This window comes from Takifugu rubripes, chromosome 10 (genome assembly GCF_901000725.2).
Source record: "Takifugu rubripes chromosome 10, fTakRub1.2, whole genome shotgun sequence".
In the NCBI taxonomy this organism is placed as follows: Eukaryota; Metazoa; Chordata; class Actinopteri; order Tetraodontiformes; family Tetraodontidae; genus Takifugu; species Takifugu rubripes.
Window position 1 is genome coordinate 8983269 of NC_042294.1, and position 24063 is coordinate 9007331.

Consider the following 24063-nt stretch of genomic DNA (forward strand, 5'->3'; position numbering starts at 1 on the left):
AAGAACCCCAACATCAGTCTCCACAAATGCAGATGGTCTCTCTCCTTTTTCGCGCCAGATCTGCCCATTTTTCTTTTTATTTTCCTTCTGTGCAGTTTTGCATTATGAGTCCCTGATGTTTGCATTGGAAAAAGATTTAGCGGCATCCAGGCATACGACCCCAGCATATGGTGTTGTCTTGGGGGGGGGGTCATGTTTATTTCAGCAGGTTCGCTGTGGAAAGATCAACTTTCCTGACCTGATACTGTTGCATGCGCACACAGGCTCTATAGATTTGTGCAGCTTTTCTCCAATTTAGCTGCCATTATTTGTTTGGCACTATGACTAGACATAAAAAAAATTAAGTGACATTTATATGTGATAGCCTCCAAATCGGTTAGCTGCTTTCCAGAAAATTGTCTAAAGAGGGTTTCTGATAAAAGGAAGTGTTCTATAAGTCTTGTGATTGCCCACATTGTATAAAATACTAATTGTCTGATATTAGCAACATGGATGCTAATGTCCGCAATATTTTATCTCGTGAATGCAATTTTTAGTTTGGACGTCACATCATTTCACACCAGTCCCCCTGCTGGTTCGGAGGGGAATTACACGCGCAGTGACCAAATTGTGCGCGCGGCCTAAAACATATGAGACACAAGTACATACGTTTTAATGAAGCTTTACGTTGTATTGACAATTCAAAAGCACATATATGAGTCTTTTATTAAACCACTCAACTGTAAAAAGCCCAAGAGCAGCGCTCTTCTTCAATCCTTTGCAGTTTTGGAACAGGCTGCTGTAATCAGAGACAAATATACTTAAAGTTCGTCATGAAAAATAAAATTCCCCCACGTTTACTCTTTCGGTGGGATTATAATGAAATGGGGATTTTGGGGGCAGAATGGGCTGAATCAGCAAACGTGGTCCCACCGCAGAATGAAGCTGTGCTTAAAACATCCCGATCGTGTTATTACACAGGAGGAAAAGGGGCTTTCTGAAAATCATTCCTGCTCTCCACAATCATTCACGCTCGGAACTCTGCAGCAAACCGAAGCTCTGCGGTTGAAAAGGAATCTTAGGATAGAAGATGAATGAACAAAATTCTGATTTAAAAGGTGTTTTCGTGTTATAAGGGCATCAGCAAAACTAAAGAGTTTTAATCTCGCAAAAACTAAAAGAAAACAACTCACATCGGATAAAGGAGACGTTTGCAATCCATATTGTCACCACCAGAGGTCACTAAAGTCTGACCTGACTAAAATCAGAAGATTCCAAAAACTTTAATAAATCTTAATTTAATTAAATTAACATTCCTCTTTTTGTATCCCACTTCTAGACCCTCCTTTGATCTGCATGCATCACTTTTTTAACTGAGTGTGAAGTCCTGCATAAGAATTAAGATCCTTTATGCCCGCAGACCAGTTCCTTTTTAACGATTCCTTTCTTTTATTCCATGTTACAAATAAAGTTGAAGTTTCCGGCAGAAGTTTATTTGTTTGTTTGGGAAGGGGGGTCACACAGTAAATTGTGCTATTCTACTAACTGCTGACCAATAGTAGCAGAATGTAAATGAAATGTCATGTTTATCTTCTGGACAGACCCCCTCCTGGACCTGCAACAGGACCCTTCATTATTACTGTTTCACGACATTTTCTTACGTCCATTTTGCTGACAGGCTGCTTATTTCTGGTCAGAGATGAGGAGCTGGTCAGTATCCGCAGCCTGCTGGACTCTTTGCATAATAATAGGCTGTTGTTGAGGAAGAAGGAGGGTGGAAGAAGAGGGGAGGAAGCTGCTGCAAACTGCTTTTACAGAGCAGAATTTAGGCAACAAACGGAGGGAGGAGGGGCCCGGAGAGATGAGCCTCTTTAATCTGTAGTGGGGAAATAAGAGTTTTTCTCGGGCGGATCTGACTTTAAAGTCCGTTTCCCCTCCTCTCCATTCGCGTCCAGGATCGGTGAGGAAAAGTTGCGCTCCCTGTCCCGCGGGTCGAACTTGTCCCAGCATGCGGGACTGAGCGCACGATGGCATCGGCTGTGTTCGAGGGGACGTCCCTGGTCAACATGTTTGTCCGAGACTGCTGGGTCAACGGGATCCGCAGGCTCATCATCAGCCAGCGGGGCGAGGAGGAGGACTTCTTCGAGATCCGGACCGAATGGTCGGACCGGAACATTCTGTATCTGCACAGGAGTTACTCCGACCTGGGCCGCCTGTTGAAGAGGCTGCTGGAGTCTTTCCCAGAGGACAGGAGAGAGCTGTCCAAGAGTCCGCTGATAGAAGGTCAGTCGGACTCCATAATTTAACAAATTATAGAGAAGTGTCAGGGGCGTCGCTGCAGCTCTAATCTTCAGGAGGGGGCTGCCCCCCCCCCCCCAGCTGGAGTAAATGTTTAAATTACTTTTTATTCAAGGACACTTCAAAAACACTCAAGAGCTCTGATGCTTCATATTGTCTATGGTTAAATGAAATTATCAGAACAAATGTAGCTTCATAATCTTTGCATCCCTTATGTATTATTAACTTATTAGCATAAACATTCCGCATTAGGGCGCTATAATGTTAGCCTGTGATACTACAGCGGCCCGGAAGGGACAAACGGGCTGAACTCCTGGTTGTTGATGCCACTTGTGAAGTATCGTTTCAAATTCCGGCGCTCGCATTAGTGGTGTGGTGATAGCTGCATCAGCAGCGTGACAGAGGGGGGGGGGGGGGGGGGGGGGGGTGTTCTTGGAGGTATGACTGGTTCCTTTACAGGTCTGAGGACTGAGAACCAAACCACTGAACCACTGTCCTGCTGCCCCATAGAGCTGTGATGCAACTGCGCATGAAAGCATGCCGATGACCTCAGAGTTGGGAATGAGATCATCCTGGAAGAAGCAGTAAGCAGTCAGGATCCAGAACTTCGGCTTTACTGTAGCTGGAAGTTTTCGAAACCTGCAGGAACGACTGCAGAATGACCCTCGTTTGCGTTCAGACCCTGAAAGCACCACTTCCACCCTCTCCTGATACCCCCCCCCCCCCATCCCCCCGCTACGTGAGTGACAGTTGCACAAACAGGGACCAAGAATCCACCTCTCTGGGTGTCATCACGTGATTCCAGTATCGGCACCGTTGGGGTTGAAGGACGGGTGAATACACGCATGTTCCCGCGCTCCTGCTGCTCTAGCTTAATGTTTAACAGTCACATTGGCAGCACCGGACAGTTCTGGCCCCACCGTGATGTCAGGGACGTCCTCTACTGCTGCCAGGCGTCAGTAGCATTGGCTGATGTTTACCGGCGTCCTGCGCGGATGTGAGGTGGCCGTTGGGGTCGAGTATTGACACTGATTCCAGTCCCTGTCATCGACGGCTCATCCTGAGCCGCGACCTCTGACCCTGATAAGGGTCCCCGTGGTTGTCCCTCGTGTGGCCCAGTGTGTCGTCCCTCTCGAGCTCTGCCAGGGGGCTGCCAGCAGCGTTGGCAGAGCCCCCAGATGGCTCCCTGTGGATAAGCTGCTCACACAATCTCCTTGCTCTCTCCCCCCCCGACACGAATGTTTAGGAAACATGGTGGAGGTTGGAAACTTGGGATTGCTGGCTGTTCTCTTTCCGGCTGTCCGGGGTGCCGGGAATTTCTTTTCTCAGGAAAAGGTTCTTGCTCAAAAAAAAGAAGCCCTTTTCCCAGTTTCTGCTCACGTTTTTCCCCCCTTTCTGAGCAGCGCCATGGCAACCAAAGCAGGCGTTCAGCAGAGCGTTCAGAGTGATGTCATGTTGGCAGGGAGGCAGATGGGAGGACGGGCGAGTTTGCCATATTTAGTCCCTCCGCTCTGTCCAGGCCCTTTAACACTTACCTTACATGTGACCTCAGAGGGAACGCAGACAGGAAGTGATTGCTCACATTCCACAGAGGCAGAAGTTGCATCCAAAGTCACTCCCTCTGGAGGTCACAAACAAAGTGGAGTCAGAGGATTCTAGAAGCTCTGAAGCAGGTTGCCAGTGTCATATGATCATAACTTTAATCATCATTGATGTTGGGGACTGATCCTTCTTCTGATCGCCTGAAGACACCTTCTTCTTCTTCTTCTTCTTCTTCTTCTTCTTCTTCTGTTGAGTTACTCCAAAGGTAGATTTTGCTGTTCTGTGGCGTAGAAGAGTCTTAATTTAAAATTTAAAGATGAAAATTTTACCACCGTTTTACCCAGCTTCATACGCTGAGCTAGGCTAACAGGCAGCTGACTCAAATTAGCGGAAGTCAGGTGTCCGATCGATTGATTGTTCCTCCCCCCTCACAAACAGCAGACTGCAGGAAACAAATCATAGATCCCCCCACGTTTGGAACGTGGGTGTTCTGAAATAAGGCCTGGAGAAGGTGGCGAGATGATGAAACGCTGTGACAGGAGCCGCTGCTCCAGCATCTGATGACTGTTTAGCTAACGCATGCGATGATGACTGGAAGCGCCTCGCTGGAGCTCCAGCGCCGACTGTGTCATTACAGTTCATAGATAAAGTGTCTTGTCAACACAACAGGCTGCTGCTAACAGACGGGACTCCGTTTAGGGTGTAATTACGGAGCGTCTGAGGCAGGAGCAGCCCTTCCACGTGTGCTGGAGCTGAAAAACATTTGCTGTGGCTCATCTTCCCAAAAAAGGCTGCCAAGGAACCCAAAAGCCACGCTGGGGTTAAAGGCTCTCGCAGATTAGCGCGGAGCTCCGAGGAGCTTCTGCCGGACAGAAGGCAGAACGAGCGGAGTCTGTGGCCAGGAAGCTCCGGCAGGAAATGGACAGGAAATTAGAGGAAATGCACTTAAAGAACCCAGCGTGCAGAGGTTCAGGGAGAGATAGCGCACACGCCCACGTGGAGGCTGCAATCACGCTTAAATCTGTGCGGGGAGGCTCAAACTGTTGCAAAACAGATGCATCTTGTCATAATCAAACTCCCAGCAGGGAGATTTCATATCGGAAACTCTAAATGTGCTCAGTCCCATGATGGTCACACGTCCACATCACACTCTTGATATCAGGTGATAGCAGATTCGCTCTGCAGGAGGCGCTGTTGGCTGTTTCTTTGGGTTTCTCCACAGATGGAGAGGTGTGCTGTGGTTCCATTTCTCAGAACGGGTTGTAATAATAAATAAAAGGGTTTTGAGGGGATTTTCTGAACCGAACAGGATCTGATCTGAGAACGCTTCATGTCCCCGTGGTTATGATGTCATCACGGCTGGCCATTAGGAATGGAGGAGGTGTTCCTCCTGGCTCCCTTACTCAGAACTTCCACATCACGCTGTGACCAGTTTTCTCTGCGTCATCAGGCGCGTCTCCTCACCACATCCCAGTGTGAGCCGCGGTTCACGATGCTATGCTAGCTGGTGTCTCCTCTCCAAGTCCAGGGTTTGGTCCAAATCATGGTACAGTTTTAAAAAATCCAAAGCAACCTTGTAGCTTATGGCTACCCAGGCTAGCGCCACCTACTGGCCCAGAAAAGTATGAAGATGGATAAAGAAGGGCGCTAGTTATGCTAGCTCACCCCGGTCCTTAAACAATAACTATTTGTTTATTCCGATCAATGACATCAAATTTGTCATTTAGGGCTCCTAAAAATCAAAGAGGCCGACGACATTGAGGAGAAATTGAACGAGGTGGAGAGAGTGCTAAAGAATGCCATCAACATGCCGTGCAAGGTGAGACGTGCACGTGAGCCGCTGGCCTTATTTCACCGATGTTATCGTATCCGTCTTTAATGCCGAGCGCAGATGTTTGTGTACTAAAACCCCGACGCGGCAGTATTCCAGGTCAGAGGTGATGTTGACGTTCTTCGAGCGGTCGCCGCTGGACCAGGTGCTGAGGAACGACAAAGTCCACAGGATCCAGCCGTGCTTCCAGAGTCCAGTCAAGATATCAGGTCAGCGCCTGTTGGGGTTGTGCAACGCGGAGCCCCCGCTGACCCCGGTGTCCAACCTCACCTTCTGTGTCTCTTTTAGAAATCATGCGGTCCAACGGGTTCTGCCTGGCCAACACAGAGACCATTGTCTTTGACCAGAGTCCCCCTGAGGAGAAGGACAGACCCTCGTCCACGGACTCTGTGGACCATATGTGAGTGCGGAGAAAAGACTTGAATGTATGTTAAAGGCGTTGAAGCCGGGCCAAACCCTGGAGCTCCCACAGGAAGTTTGTCCGTGCACCTCTTCCTTCCCTGGGTGTGTGCGAGGCCGGAGGAAGACATTCCTCTCTATTCTCCCCATAAAACAACAGAAAAGACAAAAAAAGAGTGATATTTTTCCTTTATTTCATGAGCTGACGTGTGTAAAAACCTGTTAATTCCTCCTTTTCCCGTGTTTCCTGTGACCGGCGTGTTCCAGATACGAGGATGGAAGCGACTTTCTCCCCGTGGAGCCTGACGAGTGCGACCAGGATACGGCGGCGTACGTCACCAACCTCTCCTACTACCACCTGGTCCCGTTTGAGACCGACATCCTGGAATGACCCCCCCTTCCCGCGCTAGTGGCTGAACGCCCGAACATGCTGCCGGAGTTCTAGCAACCTCTTTAAGTGACACCGCCGGCGTGCCTCGTGCACCCGGAGCCTCACCAGCATGGAGCCGCACGGAGCCTGATGCATTCTGGGTCTGCAGCGGGTCGCAGACGACTCCCCGAAGTGGCGCGCTGGTGCTTTGTTGTGCACGCTTTGTGTTTCCACTTATGTAAACGAATCCTCCAAAACTCCGAAGAGAAGCTGGAAAAGGCCAAACACGGGTGAAGAGTCGGCGTGGCAGAGCAGCATTGGACAGAAACCTCAGCTGTTCTCTTTATTCCCTTTTTCTAATCTAAATAATGACACAACGTGTCGTCTCTTGTACTTCCAGTTGTCGTATTGCGATGTTTTCTGCTGAGATGCAACAAAGAGGTCTTTGTTTGAGGGTCCCTGTAAGTCGACGCGTGGGTGATTGGCATCTCCTCCTCAGCCTCCCGTTAGCCACTCGCGCTGCGTGCAAGCTTTCTCCAGGAGAAGTCGTCTGCGAAAAACCCCAAAGACGATTAAAATTCATGCCTTCTGCGCCTTTCCGGGTCTCCCTGCTGCGTTTGCGTCCAGCGGTTTTGCTTCAGAACCTGCGGGCGTCCTGATTTATGAGCCTCCAAACACAGAAGCGTCGAAGCCTGCAGAGATGAGGCCCACGAGGCTCCAGCGGGACGCTGGTCCACACGAGTCTGTTCACAGTCATGACCAGCAGTCAGCTGACAAATGTGCTGCACCTGTAGTTAGCGCGGGTGCCGTGTTTGGTTATTCAGATTGCATATTTATGAAAAGTTGAAAGTTTAAACCTAAAAGGTACTTTTAAGATGAAGAGTGGGGCGAATCTTTTTAGTAGGTGAACCGTTTCAGTGGCGTTTGGAGGATTTTAGGCTGAAAAATAATTAACCAGAAGATTTTGTTGATTCTTTTTGGCCACTGTGTGAAGCTAAGTATAAAATTTGATGTCATTTCAGTTCTGTAAGTAAATCTAAACTGTTTCAGTTACATTTGTCTTGTAAATGGTGTCGATAAAGCGACACAGACAGTATTAAACGCAAAAGATTATCATAAGTCTCCTAAAAACCATTATATTTACAATAAAAGATGATGAACGAAAAGTTTTTGGAGTTTATGTGCAGGAATCTAATGAAATACATGTATTTATACAAATAGCCTCAAGTTGCTTTCAAATTAAATCGTTTTACAACGTTTTATTGCATTTCTTGTCATCATAAGTGTTCCTAATTATATAATTAGCTATAAAGGTTGGAAATAACGCTTCAGTTTTTAAAAATGCACACTGTATTTTGGTTAAAAGTTTAACCTTTGCACCGAAGCTGCAGTGCAGCTTTGAATTAGCTTAGAGCGCCATCGTGTGGTTTGTATTAACAAGCCACACTTGTAATCAGCGCAATTAAATAAAGCTTTTAAATCTCTTGATTAATTTGAAAATAAATCCTGGCCGAGTTGCTTTTTTTGGACATGTATTTAATTTTCGTGCGAACGGGTTTATTCAATTTTTTTTTTTAGTAAATGTAAATCATGAAGCTACTGATTAAAATATGGCACGATGACACAGGATTCTATGATATAAACAATAAATAAATCAATAAATAAACGAAGCTAAAACCAAATAAACTAAACTAAAAACAGTGGAAGAAGAAGCAGCGGTGTGCGTCATGACGTCACCGCCGGCACGTCGCGCATGCGCACAGGCTGCAGATCGAGTGGCTGTATTTCCTGCTTGCTTGTTTCCAGCCGAAGCGATGGCAGAAGTGAAAGCTTGTGTGTTTTATGGAAGTAAGTCTCACATTGTGCCTCCTTTTAATAAGCCATCGCCCTCTGCGCGTCACCGCAGCATTTATAGACGAAACTACAACGGCCTTGTTGTTGAAAGCGCAGCTAAATGGACGCACTGTTAGCCAGGAGGGCAGCTTTAGCCGGTGATGCTCCAGCCTGGGGGGCTGAACGCGATGTCAGCTTATTTAAAAATAATTCAAATTCACCATCAAATGAAATGAAATGAATTTGCTCTTTTGCAACATTCCAGTTGTGGCGTCTTTCCTGACTTCAGCCGTGTTTGCCTTCGTTGAAGACCTGGACGACACGTAAGTGATGCACTTCTGAATGTGGGAATAATTCTGATGGTGTTTGTTTAATCTTCCAATGTTGAATTGAATGAATGATGTATGTTTCAAGGTAAACATACACTGAATTGGCCCCCTGGGGATTAGATCTCGTCACAAGTCTTTTAAATTGGCTGTTGGGGGGGGGGTGGGGGTGGTCTGTGGAGATTTAGTCTCACGTGCATTGAGAGGATCCTTTATTTTTGCTTTTGTAATTAAGATGATTTTTAAACCTCAACAAAATCCTAAGTGCGTCTTTTGTTGGGTTGTAATCGGGACATCAAATTGAGTTTGTTAGAGAGAATATGAACCTGCTCTCTGCTCCTCCTTTTAAATAGATTTAAAGACAAAAGAGTCAACGACATCTGGCTGGTTGATGTGAGTCCGATATTCCACACACACACACACACACACACACACACACACACACACACACACACACACACACACACACACACTGTTTGGAGTCCATTCAGCTGTGATTGATGTTCCAGCCGCTGCCACTGTCTGGATCATCTGTTGCGGAAGTGGCATGGGTCAGGGTAGGATGTGGGATGATGGGGGGGGGGGCAGACTGGTCCTGTGTGTGTGATTAGTGAATGGGAAGTCATGCATATTGGTGTAAAGCCGCCAGGCTCCAAGGGCTTTATATCAGAGCTGTGTCTCTGGGTCCAGAAAGCAGGTCTGGGTCACGCTGGGACGTTTTAGTGCCGCATGAATTGATCAGACCGGCCCAAAATTGCACTAAAACCCCCAAAAATAATAATTCAGAATGAAAAAAGGGAGATTCTCTCTCTTTCATTGATTTATCTGAAGCTGTTGATCAATAACATCATTTAAAATCCCTGGGGTTAAATATGTGATTGAGCTTTAGGCTTTGGTCGGTAAACATTTACTGGATTTCCTTTCGGCTTTAGGGAATTAAATTATGCCCCGACTTTTGTGGAATTAACCGCAGGCCATAGCTCATAGGGGCAGTTAAAATTTTATTTCTAGCGCACCGTTAAAGCAACTTATGTTGACTGAAAGTGCCGCAAAGGCTATAAAATCATCAAGCTGCATTAACACATGAGCCAAAAAACCTCCGAGAATTGTGAGAAATCCTCACATTTTTGCTTCCTGGGCCACAGATTAATATAAAGAAACGCCGCTTTATGGTGCTCACGTCCTCCTCTGTGCATTTAGTTCTACGCCCCGTGGTGTGGCTACTGCAAAAAACTAGAGCCCATATGGAACGAGGTGGGACTTGAGCTGAAGATCTCCGGGTCCCCGGTCCGCGTGGGGAAGATGGACGCCACAGCGTACTCTGGTGAGTTGACAAAGCCAACGTCCCCGGTGGAGTTTGGGAGGTCAGAGCGTTATTTAACAAGATCACGGAACAAGAAATTAGATCCTAATATCAAAGGAATAGTTTAGCATTGTTGAAGTGGCCGTTCATGCTAACAGCGGGCCGCTAATATCCAGTTTTTAAACCTCTGCACCCATTTGCTGCATATTTCAAATGCTGAGCTTGTGCAACAGCAGTTGAAGCTCCAACTTCCTCTCCTGCTGCCCAGTTTTCCATTTGACTCTCACGGGCTTTTTTTTAAAATCGCAGCCAATAGCGCCGCCTTTTGACGGAACCTGTGTAGTACACCCCATCCGTGTCAGTCACTTTACAGTAACTGGTCTCAGTTTATCGCCCATTAATTTGAGCCAATCCCAGCTCAGTCTGTTGGGAACTGGGCTGAGGAGCACAAGGTGCCAGAACGCCTTCAGAGATGCTTTTATTTTGAAATCGGGCTGATTCCAGCCTGTTTTCTCTCACATGTTTTGAAATGTCCGGCCGCTAATTATCATTTCTACCCTCCAACAGACTCTATTTAAAGGTGACGCGTAACTGATAGTGGTGATTATAACCAAGCGTGTTGTGTTGCAGGAATGTCGTCGGAGTTCGGCGTTCGTGGTTACCCAACCATCAAACTGTAAGTGGACGCCACTCTCGGCCTTTCATTACAAGGTTTCGTCTATTTCCTGCCGCCATCATTCAATTCGGAGGGTCCGTCTGATGTTGGCTGCAGCTGTGACTCTGCCCCCCCCGCCCCCCCTTCACCGCCACTTCCCACACATGTTTAAGTTCTCTTTATATTTTGTTATTATGGGGTTTCTTTACCACTGTTGTTTCCCCCTGTGGTTTAACCTGCGGAGAGGACTTATTCAGGAGGGGGATTAGCTGTTGTTGTAGCTAATCACAGCTAAGAGACAGACCCACCTCGCACTCTTTTTAGCTCATTTTTTTGGGCCTCGGATTCTGGAATTCTCTTGATGGAGATGAATGACACCTCTCAATTTAATGTTTTGGCCTTGAATATGATGTTTCCCTGCTTTAGATGATTTCACGAAGACGCCAGCTGCTCAACAGCAGCACTCGCGTCAGCTTTAGAGTGACGATCCAGCCGTTCCTTCACATGCTTCATCTTTCTGCGGGCAGCCTTAATGGGCTCTCCGTTTAGTTTCATCAAGCTCATTTGGGAAACTGCCACTGGATCACAGCGGGGCTCACAACATCATACCAGGAAAGTGATGAAACATCCATCGGAGAGTGCCGGATACCTCCCTCAGAGACGGGAGGAGCCTGGAATTAGAAGCGCGCTCCCCTCTGGGCTCATTCCTCTCTGGGCTGATGCAACTTTGACAAGCCTTAATGCATTCTGCCTGTTGTCAGAACTGCAGCTGGCAGATGCCTGGAAGTCTGTCAGATGTATTCTGAGGTGTAGTGATGCACAAACGTTAAACGATGGAGTTCATCAGCCTGGTTGTTGCCCGTCAGTTCAGTCCCAGCTGACTTTTCTGACGGTTCAAACCAAACCATGCCTGTTGTTGCATCTGCAGGTTAGCTTAGTTTTATACTGTATTTTGTCATGCGTCCAAATATGGTAAAGCTGGCTTGACTTCCTGTTTTTTGAATAAGCTTTTCAGGAATACACGGTTGTATTTTTATTTCTGCCTGTTAGAGATGCAGCAGTGCTTTTAGTCCTGCTGTGTAATTGAAACCTCTGCCCTTCATTGTGTTTGATTTCTGTCGCTCCTCCTCAGGCTAAAGGGGGATCTTGCCTATAATTACAAAGGACCGAGGACAAAAGATGATATTATCGAGTTTGCCAACAGGGTAGCGGGGTGAGTCACAGCCTTCGTTTGCTTAAAAAAGGAAATGAGTAATGTAAAACAACTCTATTTTTTTTAGTTTAGGTGAACATACATAAAACCCAAACCCATGAGGTCATGATAGCCTGGCTCATAACCAAATCCAATATTCGACCTTGATTGATCTTGTAACGCATTAGTGATATTTATAGAAGTAAAAAAAAAAGGAAATTCTCACCAAACAAACTGTTGGTTACTAAAATACTTGAGGAAACAATATGTTGCTAAGTAGAGCTCCAAATTTATTGTTGTCAATAACAGCAGATCCTGAAAATGTGGCCATATTTGTGTCATAGCTGAAGGGCTTCTGCCCCACATGCTCCACCTTAAACCACCGTGTCAACTCCGCCCGACAGATCTGTCCTCCTTGAGGAAAGCAGAGCTCGATCCGTGACAGAGGGGTTGATTAGAAGCTTAGCTTTGATGCTAAAACAACGCTTCGGTCTGTGTCCACCGGGTGGCGCCCTCTGCTCAGCCATCAGCCTTTGCTGTTGTATTCGTCAACTGGAATAAAACAAAACTCAAGCAATGTGTGCCGGTTTTCTTCCTCTTCCAGACCGGCCGTCCGATCTCTTCCGAGCAAGGAGATGTTTGAGCACATGCTGAAACGGCACAATGTGCTCTTTGTGTACGTCGGCGGGGAGTCTCCTCTCAAAGTAAGCGTTGTTCACGGCGGCCAAACCAGAACGCTCCGTTAAAAACCACGAGGGCGTCAACAGAGAGACTGATAGAATCTGCTGGTCTGTTAGCATCTGTCTCCCAGCAGAGTTGGTGTATTTACCGCCTATTTTAGCCTCCCCCCGATTTAAATCTGAACGAGCCGTTTGTTTCTGCAGGAGAAGTACAATGACGTGGCTTCCGAGCTCATCGTTTACACTCACTTCTTCTCGGCCTTGGAGCAGGTTTTTCCAGAGGCAAGTCTGAAAGTGTGTTCTTTGTAGCAGTTTCCTAGTCTGAATGGGACAAGTGCTGAGCTGCATAATTGTCCAATTAATACATAAAAGCAGATGAAATTATGGCTTCTGCACAACCTTGCTGCTAAATATCAGCCTGCTCCTTATTTGCAGGTGCACGGTTACATTAGCAACCTTCCTAAACTGCATCTCCTCTCTCTCTTCCTCGACAGTCTCTAACTTTACCGGAGCTTCCCGCAGTGGTCGTTTTTAAAGATGGAGGCTACTTCACCTACGACGGTGAGTTATTTCCCCCGATTTGTCAATGAAAAATATAAAAATCATCCGGCGGGCAGCGGGGTGGTGTTTGTTTATCGATCCTCCCGCTCCCCTTCCTCGTGGCGTGCCTTTTTTTTACCGCCGTGCGTCGGTTCTCCCATGGCTGCTGCAGCAGCCCTCTCGTCTTCCCCACCACACTTGAGTTATGGCGTGCTCGTCCCAACACAAATCACCCCGGGCTCTGCCCACTATTGTGCGTGCGGTGAGCCCAGTGATGTTTTGCGGCCTGTCTCTGGGTGGACGTGCATAGCGGTCCGGGGCGGATGGGTTTGAGAGACCACATGTAAAGGAGGAGAAACCAAAGCCAGGAATTGCCAAAGCAGCTGTCAAGTGTCTGGGATGGGGGGGGGATCAGATGTGACAGACGAGGCCTGGAGAGGCGCAGTCTGAAGCCGCTCGCTGCAGCGATGCTAGTTCGCCACATTCCACTGTAATTTTCTGCCCCGGCTGGGCAGCGGGAAGGGTTAGAGCACAGCGCCAACACAAACTTGCCCCGTCAGCTGCTGTTGGGAGGGTTTGTTTCCAGCGGAGGACTGTGAGAAATCCATTCCTGCCACCTTCCGTCGGGTCATTACTGCGGCCGAAGCAGGAAAGGTTCAACACAGCTGTTAAAAAGAGCCACAGGAGGCGTTGGAGGTCTGCTGTCGCCACCACGACCGGGCAGTGGACTTGTTCAAGACCTCGGATGTGTCCTTCCTCGCCTGGCTCAGGAGTCAAAACAGAATAAACACAAACTCCTCACAATGCCCCGTAATAACCACCTGTAATAACCCACACAAGTGTAATAAACGTGTTAGAAGCCCTGTGATGTCATGCTGGAGACTGATAACGACCACTGAAGGCGTCTGCTGGTTTTTGCCAGAGGAGCGGAGTCAAAAAAGGTTGCGTCCAGCATGTGCGGAATATTAAACGGGGCCTCCTGTCTGCTTCCTGGTTCTCAAAGTGCTGCAGGGTGAAGAGAAGGGCGCTCGTCTCCGTTCTCATCCTGCGTTTGTTGTTGGTCTAAACCAGCCTGGGATGGACGGAGGGACAGCAGCTGCAGATGCGGATCGGCATTTCCAAGTCATCCAATCACAGCTGTGGAATGTGTGTGCAGGGGAGTGTGTTCCTGCGGAGGTTCATGCCAGGCTGTAGGACCCCTGCAGATGTTACAGATGTTGTGCTGTAGCACTGATGCAGACTGCAGCGCAGGGGTCCAGGAGGTGAGCTCCCCGTGGACGTCTTTGAAGGCTCCACGGATGCCTGATGTGGTATCGGGGTTCCAAACGTGTTTGTTTTTTTGAGTTGAAACAATATTCCAGACCCTAACCGGGCACGGGCAGCTTCAAATGCTCCTCGCCACGGCTGTATTTCACCCCTCCGTAGCTCCGCGAAGGTTGATTCCACATGTTGTTGCTGGGTTTTGATTGGTTTAGTGCTCATCACAAAGGGCTGCATCCGCTGTGAAGAGGAAACCGGGACAGACACTCATGCATGTTTAATAAGTCCAATCCAGTCTGCACGCCGCTGCTCCTGTCAGCACCGGCGCTGTACTCCGACAACCACCAGGGCTACAGGCTCGTGTGGCCAAAAGGCACAATGTCTCGTGTCGTCTTTGCGTCCTCTTCCTGCTCTCGTGTCTCCCTTCCTTTGATGCGTCTTTGATCTCTCCTCTCTGTTTTTGGTTCTCCGTCATCTGCATAGTGGCGGAGGTCTTCAGAGCCATTAACCTTCCTCTGCGCCGTGTGTCAGAGCTGGCCCCCCCTCCCTCTGACAGCGCATCATCCTCACCCCACGCTCTGTCTGCCCCCCCCCCCCCATCCATCTCGCCCTCCCACTGTGTAAACTCGGCCCGGTGGGCTCCTGGGGGGCAGTATGGAGATTGCAAGGTTGGCGCCTCAGAAGAGAGCAGCTCTAATTTGCTTGAAGGTGAAGCAGGTTCAGTGGAGGTTCATCAGCGCGCGGATCCCAGTGTGACGCCTTCAGCTCTCGTCTTTCGCCTTCAATTTGGCGAGGGGGGAGTCGGGCAGCAGCGTTGTCTTTAAAGCCTGAACATCTGTGGGAAGAACTGAGGAACGCCGACGCCCCAACAAGCGGAGCCCAGGGCATTGAGGGTATTCTAATACTAGCGCGATGAGCTACGACCTTGAGGTCTTCAACACGTGTTCAGGTTTAAGTTGTCATGTTCAGTATTGTGCTTAAAGCTCCTTCGGGGCCCTGCGGCCTAACAACTGTGTTAAAGTCGTCGGTGTTTTTCTCGTAGTAATTGTAATGCTGCTAAAAGGTCATCATAACTTATTAACATGTCTTAATGAGGTCCCAGCTACGTTTGACATCAATTATGTGCATCCTGTAGCCGTCCCCAGTCAGAGAAAACACTGTTTAAACGAAGCAGGCTACATTCCGCTCGTAGGGAGCAGATTTCCATGTTGCCTCCAGATGTTGGGGCAGTAATGACATTTGCCACATTTTGGTGGTTTTGGTTTTAATCCACTTGTTTTGCTGCACTCTTTTTCCTTTTTGCTTAATGCAAACGCTGAATAATGCATTTTGCCGTGTCCTGGAAATAAATGACTGAATGAGGTTCATATTCATTTACAACCCAAATTTTCTGTTCCCTTTTGAGAACAAAGCTCATCGGCTCACAGATGGAAGAGTTTAGGTCCTGCCACACGAGCCGGGGAACCCGAATTGTCTCTGAATGTGTGGAACAGCAGCTGCGTAGAACGCTAGCGCTCTAGCTGTCGGTGCATTTTAATGATCTGAAGGGCACCCGGTGACTTTCACAGTTGCAAACAAGCCTGCTGGGTAATTTTCTCTGGGGCTGCCAAGAAAGACCTGTTGCGAACCATCTCGCCACTTACTGCGACAACTGCTCTCTGGGAGGAGTCCTTCACACGCGCGCTCACCCTCGCCGATATTGCTCGGCCCGCTCGATTTAATCAGGCTTTCTCCTGTGGCAGAATGGGCCTCCTGGGACCCACTAGGGCGACAGCGAGCGTGATGGGTGTGTGTCGGTCGGGACCGAAAGGCGCTTCACAGATTATCACCGAGGAGTTTGCAGCCTCTCCTGCTGCTGTTGCTGATACGGTAACGATGAAGAAGCGCTGAGGCCAATCTCCAGACCTTCCCCCGGCGCTCGACGGGCCGATCATTAAACCCGTGTTTCAGAAGGATGCAGATCAGCCTTTTTTCATCATCATTTAGGAAGAAAGTAGCTTAAATGTTGTTATTCCGCTCGCTGATTCCCTTTCCAATTTGCCGTTTCCGACTCCAAAATGGCCTCCTTCCCCCCTCGCTACGCCTGTCAAAACAATTTCCTTTGACTGTTTGAGTGCTGTCTTCTGTCTGTAAATGTTGATATTGTGCCTCGCTCTTTAACCCCACATAATTTCAAGGTGGTAAACATCAAGCTTCGTTCGGTCCGAGCATGAATATGTTTACAGCATGTCTGGAGCGGTCCTGACCTTGAGGCGTTGCTCATCTTGTGTTGCAGAGTATGAAGACGCTAGCCTGTCGTCCTGGGTGAACAGGGAGCGCTTCCAAGGATATCTCCAGATAGACGGTTTCACCCTGTACGAACTCGGAGAAACTGGTAAGCAGATGACATTTTATCTACCGTATTTTCTGGACTATATGTCGCTCCGGAGTTTAACTCGCACTAGCCAAAAAATGCATAATAAAGAAGAAAAACAGATATATAAGTCGCACTGGACTATAAGTCGCATTTTGGGGGAAAATTTATTTGATAAAATCCGAGACCAAGAACATACATTTCATCTTGAAAGGCAATTAGCATGGATTAGCAATAGGGTTACGGTATGCTAACGTAACCAATTCAGCTACATGACCCATAACGAACTGAGTACGTGTCTGCTTTGTTAACGTAACATATTAACAGTTGTTCAGATAACTATAGCATAAAGAACATCCGAGCAAGTTTACCAAACAATCAAGTCTAACTCCAAAGACGAAGCACTGCTTCTTCTTCTGCGTCGCTAAAGGAACTCGTTCCTCAGGTACACACGCCTAGAGCGCCCTCTTGTGGTTGCCAGTGTGAAAATGAGGAACATGTGAAATTCTGTAATAATGTATTTATTTAAGTCGCAGCGGAGTACAAGTCGCACCCCCTGACAAACTATGGAAAAAAAGTGCGACTTATAGTCCAGAAAATACGGTACATTCTTTTCTGTTTCTCTGTAGGTTTCTTTACAAAATCTCAGCTCAAAGCAAGAAGCAGCTTTCCATTTCTGGTAGATTTCGACTGTACAGTAAAATGTAACCTCTACATTTAACCTGCCCCCTGAGGAGCTAGCAGCCACTTTGCGGTCTGCTGGGACTAGATCCATTCGTGGAGTCGGTGCCATCGTCAAGGACACGGCGAGCTTTTGCTCGAAACAGAAACTCACTGATATCACAAAAAAAGAAGAAAGTGTGATGTGGTGATTAGATATTTTACAGTTGCATTGTTACACTTTTCCCCAGGGGGATGTGAGTGAATGAACCACACGTTGTCTCTGGGAGGCAGTAAATCGATGCCGTGTGCAGTGAACGATGTGTTTTCTAATATAAGCTTCAGTACTTTTCCTTGATGTGCAGTTTACTGAGATCAGTGATGCGTTACCGGTGCGTTCTGCTTACATTAGCTGCTGCTTACGCAGCCACTTTTTGATCCATTCCTCCGTGTTTACGGTTCTGGACATAGAAGCAGCTCAGCTGGATGAAGTTAGTGTGACGGTTGAGAATGGTTTGGGAAAAACAGTCTGCTGTCTCAGAGCAGGAGTATCAGATTTCCTGCTCCACGGCTGAGCTATGTTAGCATTCCAGAAGTTTTAGAGCATCAAGACGTGAGTCACGCTGACATGCTGAAAATACAAATGTAGCCAAAATGATCTCAAAATAGTCATTTTCAAGCTACTGATCAAAAGCTGCGAGACACCGGAGGCCGCAAATACATTTTAACGTTCCTTTTGGACAGATTCACAGCACGAGACTTTGATTTGCACGATATGTTAGCGGCACGAAACAGGAAATGGCTTCGTTAGAATAGAAAAATAACCCTCCAAATCTTCCATTTGTGGCCAGCAGGGGGCAGGGTGGCACTCTGACCGACTGTAGCCCGTGTTTGCGCCTGATTAAATCTTATAAGTTGCATAACAGTTTTGGGTTTTAAAACCTGTTTGTCGGTTTTAGTGACACTGAAATAGCCCCTCTGACACTGATCGCTAGTTGTCTGTTGAAGCCAGCAGAAAAACCCGAACCCGCTCGCCGTTTGAGCGACGACTGAATAGCCTAGCCTCACTCCTTCGTTCACTCCGTTGAGGTGATTCGTCTCCAGCGGAGCTGATTATCTCCCCTGCTATTGTCTCCTCATCTTCTGTGTTTTTCCTCTCCTGTCTGAGTGTGATTGGTAATCCCCGTCTGTCACCGCAGGCAAATTGGTGGCGATTGCTGTCATCGATGAGAAGGACCCCACAGAGGAGAGCGACAGGTACAAAAACCAGTGAAATTAAAAGAACCTCACTGTTATTGTTTTCTTCCCACAAAATTGCAGCATATATGCTAAAAATAAGAGGTTTGACTCCAACTTATGTGGTATTTCACTGCCTTCTCATTTGCTTTCAGACTAAAGACTCTGATGCAGAGGGTAGCGAAGGAACACAGGGAACATTTTAGCAGGTAAGACACTGATACACGCCGAGATAAAAGATAAAAATCCGTTTTAGGCATTTATTCTTGGTTGGCACTTCACTGGGGAGCACTGTCTGTCTGCTCACGACCGATCTCCCGCCTTGTCGGGGCACGTCTGTTTTCGTTGAGCTTCAGTTGAAAGGTAATTATGCAAAATGTCAGCCTCCAAATATAGGTGCTCTTTTCAGCTGTCAGTTAAAGGCAGCTGGGTTTGTATTAATGCCGTGTTCTCTCCTGCAATAACAACCCAGAGATGGGATGTTTTTGTAGAAGCTGCTGGATTAACCAGCTCTGCTGCAGACTGGTCGCATCAGGCTCCTCACATTTGAGTTATTGTTATTTGTGTCTGGGGAAACTCGCCTTTTACGGATGACCCAAGAACCTGAAAATGCGTTCGCCGAGTTCCTGGGCGGGTACGGGATTCGTCCCAGGTCGAGGCTGGAATTCCGATGAGCTCCCGGGTCGTTCCTGTGACCTTTACCTCTGATCGCTTTCAGCAGGGCGCCAGGCAACAAGAGGGGGGATTAAGGGAAGAAGAAAAAAAAGCACCCTTAGGTTATTACGTGCAGAATTTTTCCACGTAAAACATCCTTAAGGAATAATCTTCTGCACGGACCTCTGGCCATGTTTCATCTCATGAAATCGGCGTTGGGTTCAGCGTCTCGATCGCATTTTCCCGCCGATGCCGTTTTAGCCGCGGGAAACGTCAGCTAGAGGACGCTTCTCAGCCCCTGCGATGGCTTTGACGCCTCGTCGGCGAGACTCGTCCGGCGCCCGTTATCGTCTCTGTCCGAGCCCTTTGAAGACGCGCTCACCTTATCGGGTCGTTTCGGAGGTTTCCCGCTCCCAATGTTTCCTGCGCAGTATTATCACAGAAGAATTAATAAAATATCCAAATGTATTCGCTACTTTATTCTCCCGAGGAGGGTTCAGCTGCTGTCTGAATAAAATTTAAATTATTGTGTCCGTGATTAAAATTCAGTCCAGAAGCGGCAGATAGCTGCTTTAAGAAAAAATAACTGTTGGGTTTTTTTATGATAAATTGGTTGTTAAATAGATTTCTTTTGTATGGATGGTCTATATTTATCTTCTAAGAGCCTCAAATGGAACTAGGAGAATGAGGTGAATGGAACTGCCATTTTCCCATCATCTGTTCCAACATTTTCCCTGTTAAAATAACAGGTTTTGATATATTTTTTTAAATAATCAAGCCAAATATCTGCACTTTGAATATATTCTAAGGTGTCGTAGTTCGAGCCCTGTAATCACATTCTGGGTTCTTGCTTGTCAAATTTTGATTTGTGTTGTGTTTCTCACACTTGCACCAGCTCTCTAACAGCCCTGTTTGCTGGCTGGAAGTCTAAGCAGGAAATTTTCTGACTGTTTCAGCAGGGATCCGGAACCCTCTTCCTGTGTGATAATGTGTCCTCTGGACTGGTGTCACTGCTGCATTCGCACTGTTCTGCAGACTCTAACTTCCTGTTTCATTTACACTTTAAACGCAGCTTTTCCCACCTCCCATCTGCATTCTGTTTATTTTTTTAAAGCAGTTTGTAAACCGTCTTCCATAATTTGGTGGCGACGCCCTCCTCGTTAGCGCCGCATGAAAGGATGACAGCACGCGGCAATCTCATTTACTTTCATTCCGCCTGAGAAACTGAGGCGGCTCCTGGCAGAACATTTAGATGGACGCATGAAAACGGAATAAAAAAAGATGGAGCGACAGACGCACGGCAGCCAGATGTGCGAGCTCCCATCTCAAGCGCTGCTGGCCGAATAAATGCAATTCTTGCATCAGGGTTTCCCGTCACCATCCCCTCCGCCGGCAGCGCCGCGGCTCCTCGCTGAGCTTTATTGTCTGTCCGGCTCAATATTGACGGTGGGATTATCACAGACTGCTTTTATATTACATTCACCGGGTTTATTATGCAATTCATAATCACGCCATTGATGGAAACACTACTGAGGAACGCCCAGGGGACAGGTGAGCCGGCTGTAGCTCCGAGTCTGCATGAATATAGAATATATGTAATCAGTCCTTCAGTGGAAGGCTTCCCTCTGTCCTCCAGTCTACCTGCGGGACGGTCTGCTTGGCGTGATGCAGGACATCCAGGCACAAATTGAATTCTTCCTCTGGCCTTATCGCTTAAGTAAATCGCTTTCCTGTGATGGCAAAGATGAGGAAGGAAGCATCTCCAGACAGAGATAGAACCAGGCTGTGGCCATCTTTCCTATTTCTCTGAATAAAATAGTACCAGACTCCCGCACCGGTCCCCAGATGTATGGATACGGATTTATCCAGCTGAGGCAGAGGAGAGAAAATAAGTTTGTTTTGACCCGAGTGTTTTCTGTCCGACAGAGACTTCCAGTTTGGACACATGGACGGGAACGACTACATCAACAGTCTCATTATGGGGTGAGTGCTCCTCTTTCATTTTTGCTGGGCTCACGCGGCGTCTCGCTCTCCTCCTGCACCTCGTGTTACATATTGTCAGCTACTTAACCGGGTTTGAACCGACTTGTAACATCAGCCGCTGCCATTAAAGACGCTCTCTTGTTGAGAAGCCAATTACACAGACGGGCTGTCATCCCCCAGGACTCTGGGAAAACTCGACCCACCGCCATCATCTGCACTGGCTCCCACAAAGCTGCGCATGTGGGCGGGATAATCAAGAGTGGAGAAGGAATTTGTGGGTGTGGATTTGATCGGCGGCGGTCATGTGTTTAATAGCTTGTCAAAGAGCAGCTCTAATGATGCCAGCAGGCCGGCCCGAGGCCTTGGATCTGACGCCCCACACTTCTGATTCGCCAGCTAGCGCGAGGGCTCGGCGCGGCTGCAGCCGTTAGCGTACCCGGCGAGGCAGGCCTTCCAGGAGGGCCCCTCATGTTGGGTTTGCCTCTGACAGGAGAACCGCCAGAGACGGGTTGTTGTTTGAATTTAAGTGATAGTTTTCATGAGGGAGATTACAGCAGGCGTGGCCTTCGAGGGCCCGCGTAATTACACGTGTTCCACGAGTACAGCGATCGTTCTGTAAATGCGACTGCGTCCGTGGAGGCGCCGCCCCCGTGGGCCGTGTTTATATTTAAACATAAAAGATGTGATTAGTCCTCCTGATTTTCTATCAGCACACACAATATGTTTTCGCTGTTTTGCTCTGTGCTGTTTGGCTGCAGTGGTGCAGGATTAATTGCCCTCCTTTGAGGAATTGCACTCCCGGTCTGTCGATGTCCACTAATTCCCCCCCCCCCCCCCAGGAGAGCCGTGGAAATAATTCTGATGCCTTTTTATCCCTCTTTCTGTCATCGCGGCGATTACTGTGTTCTTGCAGCGGCCTGTCTGGTGTGAAGGCTGCCCCTGCTTTCACCCGCACACACACACACACACACACACATACACACGCGCGCGTGCACTTCCCTAAGCCCCGGACCGTCTCTGGCTCTGTTTAAACCCGGGATTATTGCTAACCCCTCATATGAGTTTTACTGTGGGTTGTGACGTGCCTGAAGTGTCTGGGTGTCCAAAAGCCCTGAAGATGTCCAGGTTTTATCTCCTCACACCTGCTCGATGGTCCTGATCATCTTCTTGCCATAATTAAAGAGCTGAAATGCTTCTGTTTACAGGAGTGGGGCATCTGTGGGGGGACTAAGAGCTTCTGCTCATGACAGATTTGTAGTTTTTCCAACTTTGACCTGCTCTGGAATGTTGTTTCCTCACAGAGTAGAACGTCAACGTCGTACAGCCGCACGTATGCATCCGCGTACCCACGGGGAGCGTCGTGCTTGTACGGCACAGACAAAAAGACATTTTTAGCCTCTTTTATCCGGTTCTTTGAAAGTAGAGAAGTCGTAGATTCAAAAAGATTGTCAGCAGGGTATTTGACGTTGGTGTCAAGCTTTTACTTGATGCTAGCGTGATGCTAATGCGTCATATTTCTCAGCGTGCGAGAGCAGAAAAGGATCAATAAAAATGCTTGCTGTAACTCAAAGGCTGGTGTAACGTCAACATGTTGCTACGATCAGGCTAAACCTCTGTGGATGTGAAGGGCTTTGATGATACTTCAATTACAAGTCTTTTGTGGGAAATTAGAAGAAAATGGCAGCAACCAGGGAGCATTAAGGGCCTCAGCGGTTCGTGATAAGTGTAGGCTTTCACCTTCCCAGCCCAGATCTCCCGCGGCAACCTGGCGGCGGCAGCTGCAGACCACCCGTTAGCAAAGGAAGAGGCGCTTTCCTCCCTCTCAGGAGTCCGAGTGCTATTCATATTGTTCACACTGCTATTTCAACTCGCACAGTCATATAATGTGGCTTCAATAACAATCATTTAGTGTGTAAATTGACCTTATAACATCCTGTAAAACCCTAATGTATTTTTATAAAATCCCAGTTTGAGCTAAATGAGGCAGTGCCTCATTTTTAGCAGAAGTTTAAAGGTGATGATTATGGATTTTACATTTTTGTGCACAACCGAACGTGTTGTTTTGATCCCGCCCCCCAGTCCTGATTGGACCACAGGCTCCTCCCAGCATTAGATCCATAATTAGTGTTCAGAAACATAAGAAAACCAGATCAAGAGCTAACATTTCGCGGTCAAACAGATCTGAAAACGTCTGCCTGATTTTTCAACAACAGGCAATAAAAATTGGTTTGGAACCTTGAATGAGCTGAAGGCTCGTTGTTCAGCAGCTGTTTGGACGAGAGAGGGAATAACTTAAATGTGTGTATTCTTCTGGCTCTAATTCCTTGGATGTGTGACCTTTCATTATGGGCAGCACCCCCTAAACACACACACACACACACACACACCCCGATGCTTTTGTGAATCCATTTTTGTTTTTAGTGGGTACCAACTGTTGAAGGGGGCAGCAGCGGGTTGGATTTCTAATGTGTGTTTTTGCACATGATTGCAGTTCTCCGCTGGACAGAGTGGCCCAGCCTTGATGACTTACGTGTGTGTTTGCTCTCCTGATCTCAGCAGGGCGCTGGGCTGCGACAGTGATGGATATGCGTGCATATGTGTGTGTGTGTGTCACTGGGTTGAGTAACACTGTGAGAATCTGTAGTGGCATTGCTGTGATTGTGTGTGTGTGTGTGTGCGTGTGCGTGTGTGCAGGGCTTTGATACTTGTGCTGATGTGTGTGTGCAGGGATTGCTTGTTTACGTGACCTTGATGGATGTCGCGCTAGACTTTTTAATTCTGTTTTTGAAGCGGGTGCAGCTCACGGTCTGTTTCCACATATTCGGCCCCACCGGTGGACTTCTGCCCTCTCTCGTGCACTCTCTCGTGCGCTCTCTGCGAGCGCCGCGGCCTGAATGCAAAGCTGCCTTCTTCTGGACTCCCTGCATTTCACCTGTCAGCCACAATTTGTAAAGGTCTCTTTAAGTGTG

At 47.8% G+C, this 24063-nt stretch overlaps 2 protein-coding genes and 1 long non-coding RNA gene across 5 annotated transcripts in view; 2 read left to right on the forward strand and 1 right to left on the reverse strand.

The window, feature by feature from the left end:
- Positions 1-649: 649 nt before the first annotated feature.
- Positions 650-1739, reverse strand: LOC115251345 (uncharacterized). Its single transcript, XR_003889903.1, has 2 exons — positions 1173-1739; positions 650-1056 (listed from the first exon to the last, which is right to left on the reverse strand). It is a non-coding gene; the product is annotated as an uncharacterized lncRNA (long non-coding RNA).
- A 64-nt stretch (positions 1740-1803) lies between these two features.
- Positions 1804-7679, forward strand: pxdc1b (PX domain containing 1b). 2 transcript variants are annotated; one of them, XR_964859.2, is made up of 6 exons: positions 1804-2262; positions 5547-5638; positions 5742-5859; positions 5939-6050; positions 6317-6709; positions 6820-7679. XR_964859.2 is itself a non-coding variant. In XM_003968111.3 (5 exons), exons 1-5 carry the CDS (start codon positions 2007-2009, stop codon positions 6438-6440), a joined length of 702 nt encoding a protein of 233 aa, XP_003968160.2. In that variant the 5' UTR covers positions 1804-2006; the 3' UTR covers positions 6441-7679. The 2 variants fall into 2 exon arrangements, 1 of the variants encoding a protein (XP_003968160.2); XM_003968111.3 differs by having other exon boundaries at positions 6317-7679.
- A 485-nt stretch (positions 7680-8164) lies between these two features.
- LOC101071135 (protein disulfide-isomerase TMX3) overlaps positions 8165-24063 on the forward strand; it is a 37496-nt gene continuing 21597 nt past the window's right edge. For both annotated transcript variants that reach the window (XM_029843100.1, XM_003968119.3), the window contains exons 1-13: positions 8165-8267; positions 8518-8575; positions 8932-8971; positions 9779-9902; positions 10512-10557; positions 11669-11749; positions 12333-12432; positions 12613-12690; positions 12903-12969; positions 16484-16582; positions 18421-18478; positions 18613-18666; positions 21038-21094. In XM_029843100.1, coding sequence (XP_029698960.1) covers positions 8234-8267; positions 8518-8575; positions 8932-8971; positions 9779-9902; positions 10512-10557; positions 11669-11749; positions 12333-12432; positions 12613-12690; positions 12903-12969; positions 16484-16582; positions 18421-18478; positions 18613-18666; positions 21038-21094 — 896 coding nt within the window. In that variant the 5' untranslated portion in view covers positions 8165-8233. The remainder of the gene's footprint in view (positions 8268-8517; positions 8576-8931; positions 8972-9778; positions 9903-10511; positions 10558-11668; positions 11750-12332; positions 12433-12612; positions 12691-12902; positions 12970-16483; positions 16583-18420; positions 18479-18612; positions 18667-21037; positions 21095-24063) is intronic.

What these genes read in the sequence shown, in the direction of transcription:
- pxdc1b (XM_003968111.3), top strand. Translation starts at nt 2,007, where the DNA reads ATGGCATCGGCTGTGTTCGAGGGGACGTCCCTGGTCAACATGTTTGTC. An exon ending in CAAGAGTCCGCTGATAGAAG is followed by an intron (nt 2,263 to 5,546) that starts GTCAGTCGGACT and finishes TTTGTCATTTAG; the next exon opens with GGCTCCTAAAAATCAAAGAG. An exon ending in ACGGACTCTGTGGACCATAT is followed by an intron (nt 6,051 to 6,316) that starts GTGAGTGCGGAG and finishes GGCGTGTTCCAG; the next exon opens with ATACGAGGATGGAAGCGACT.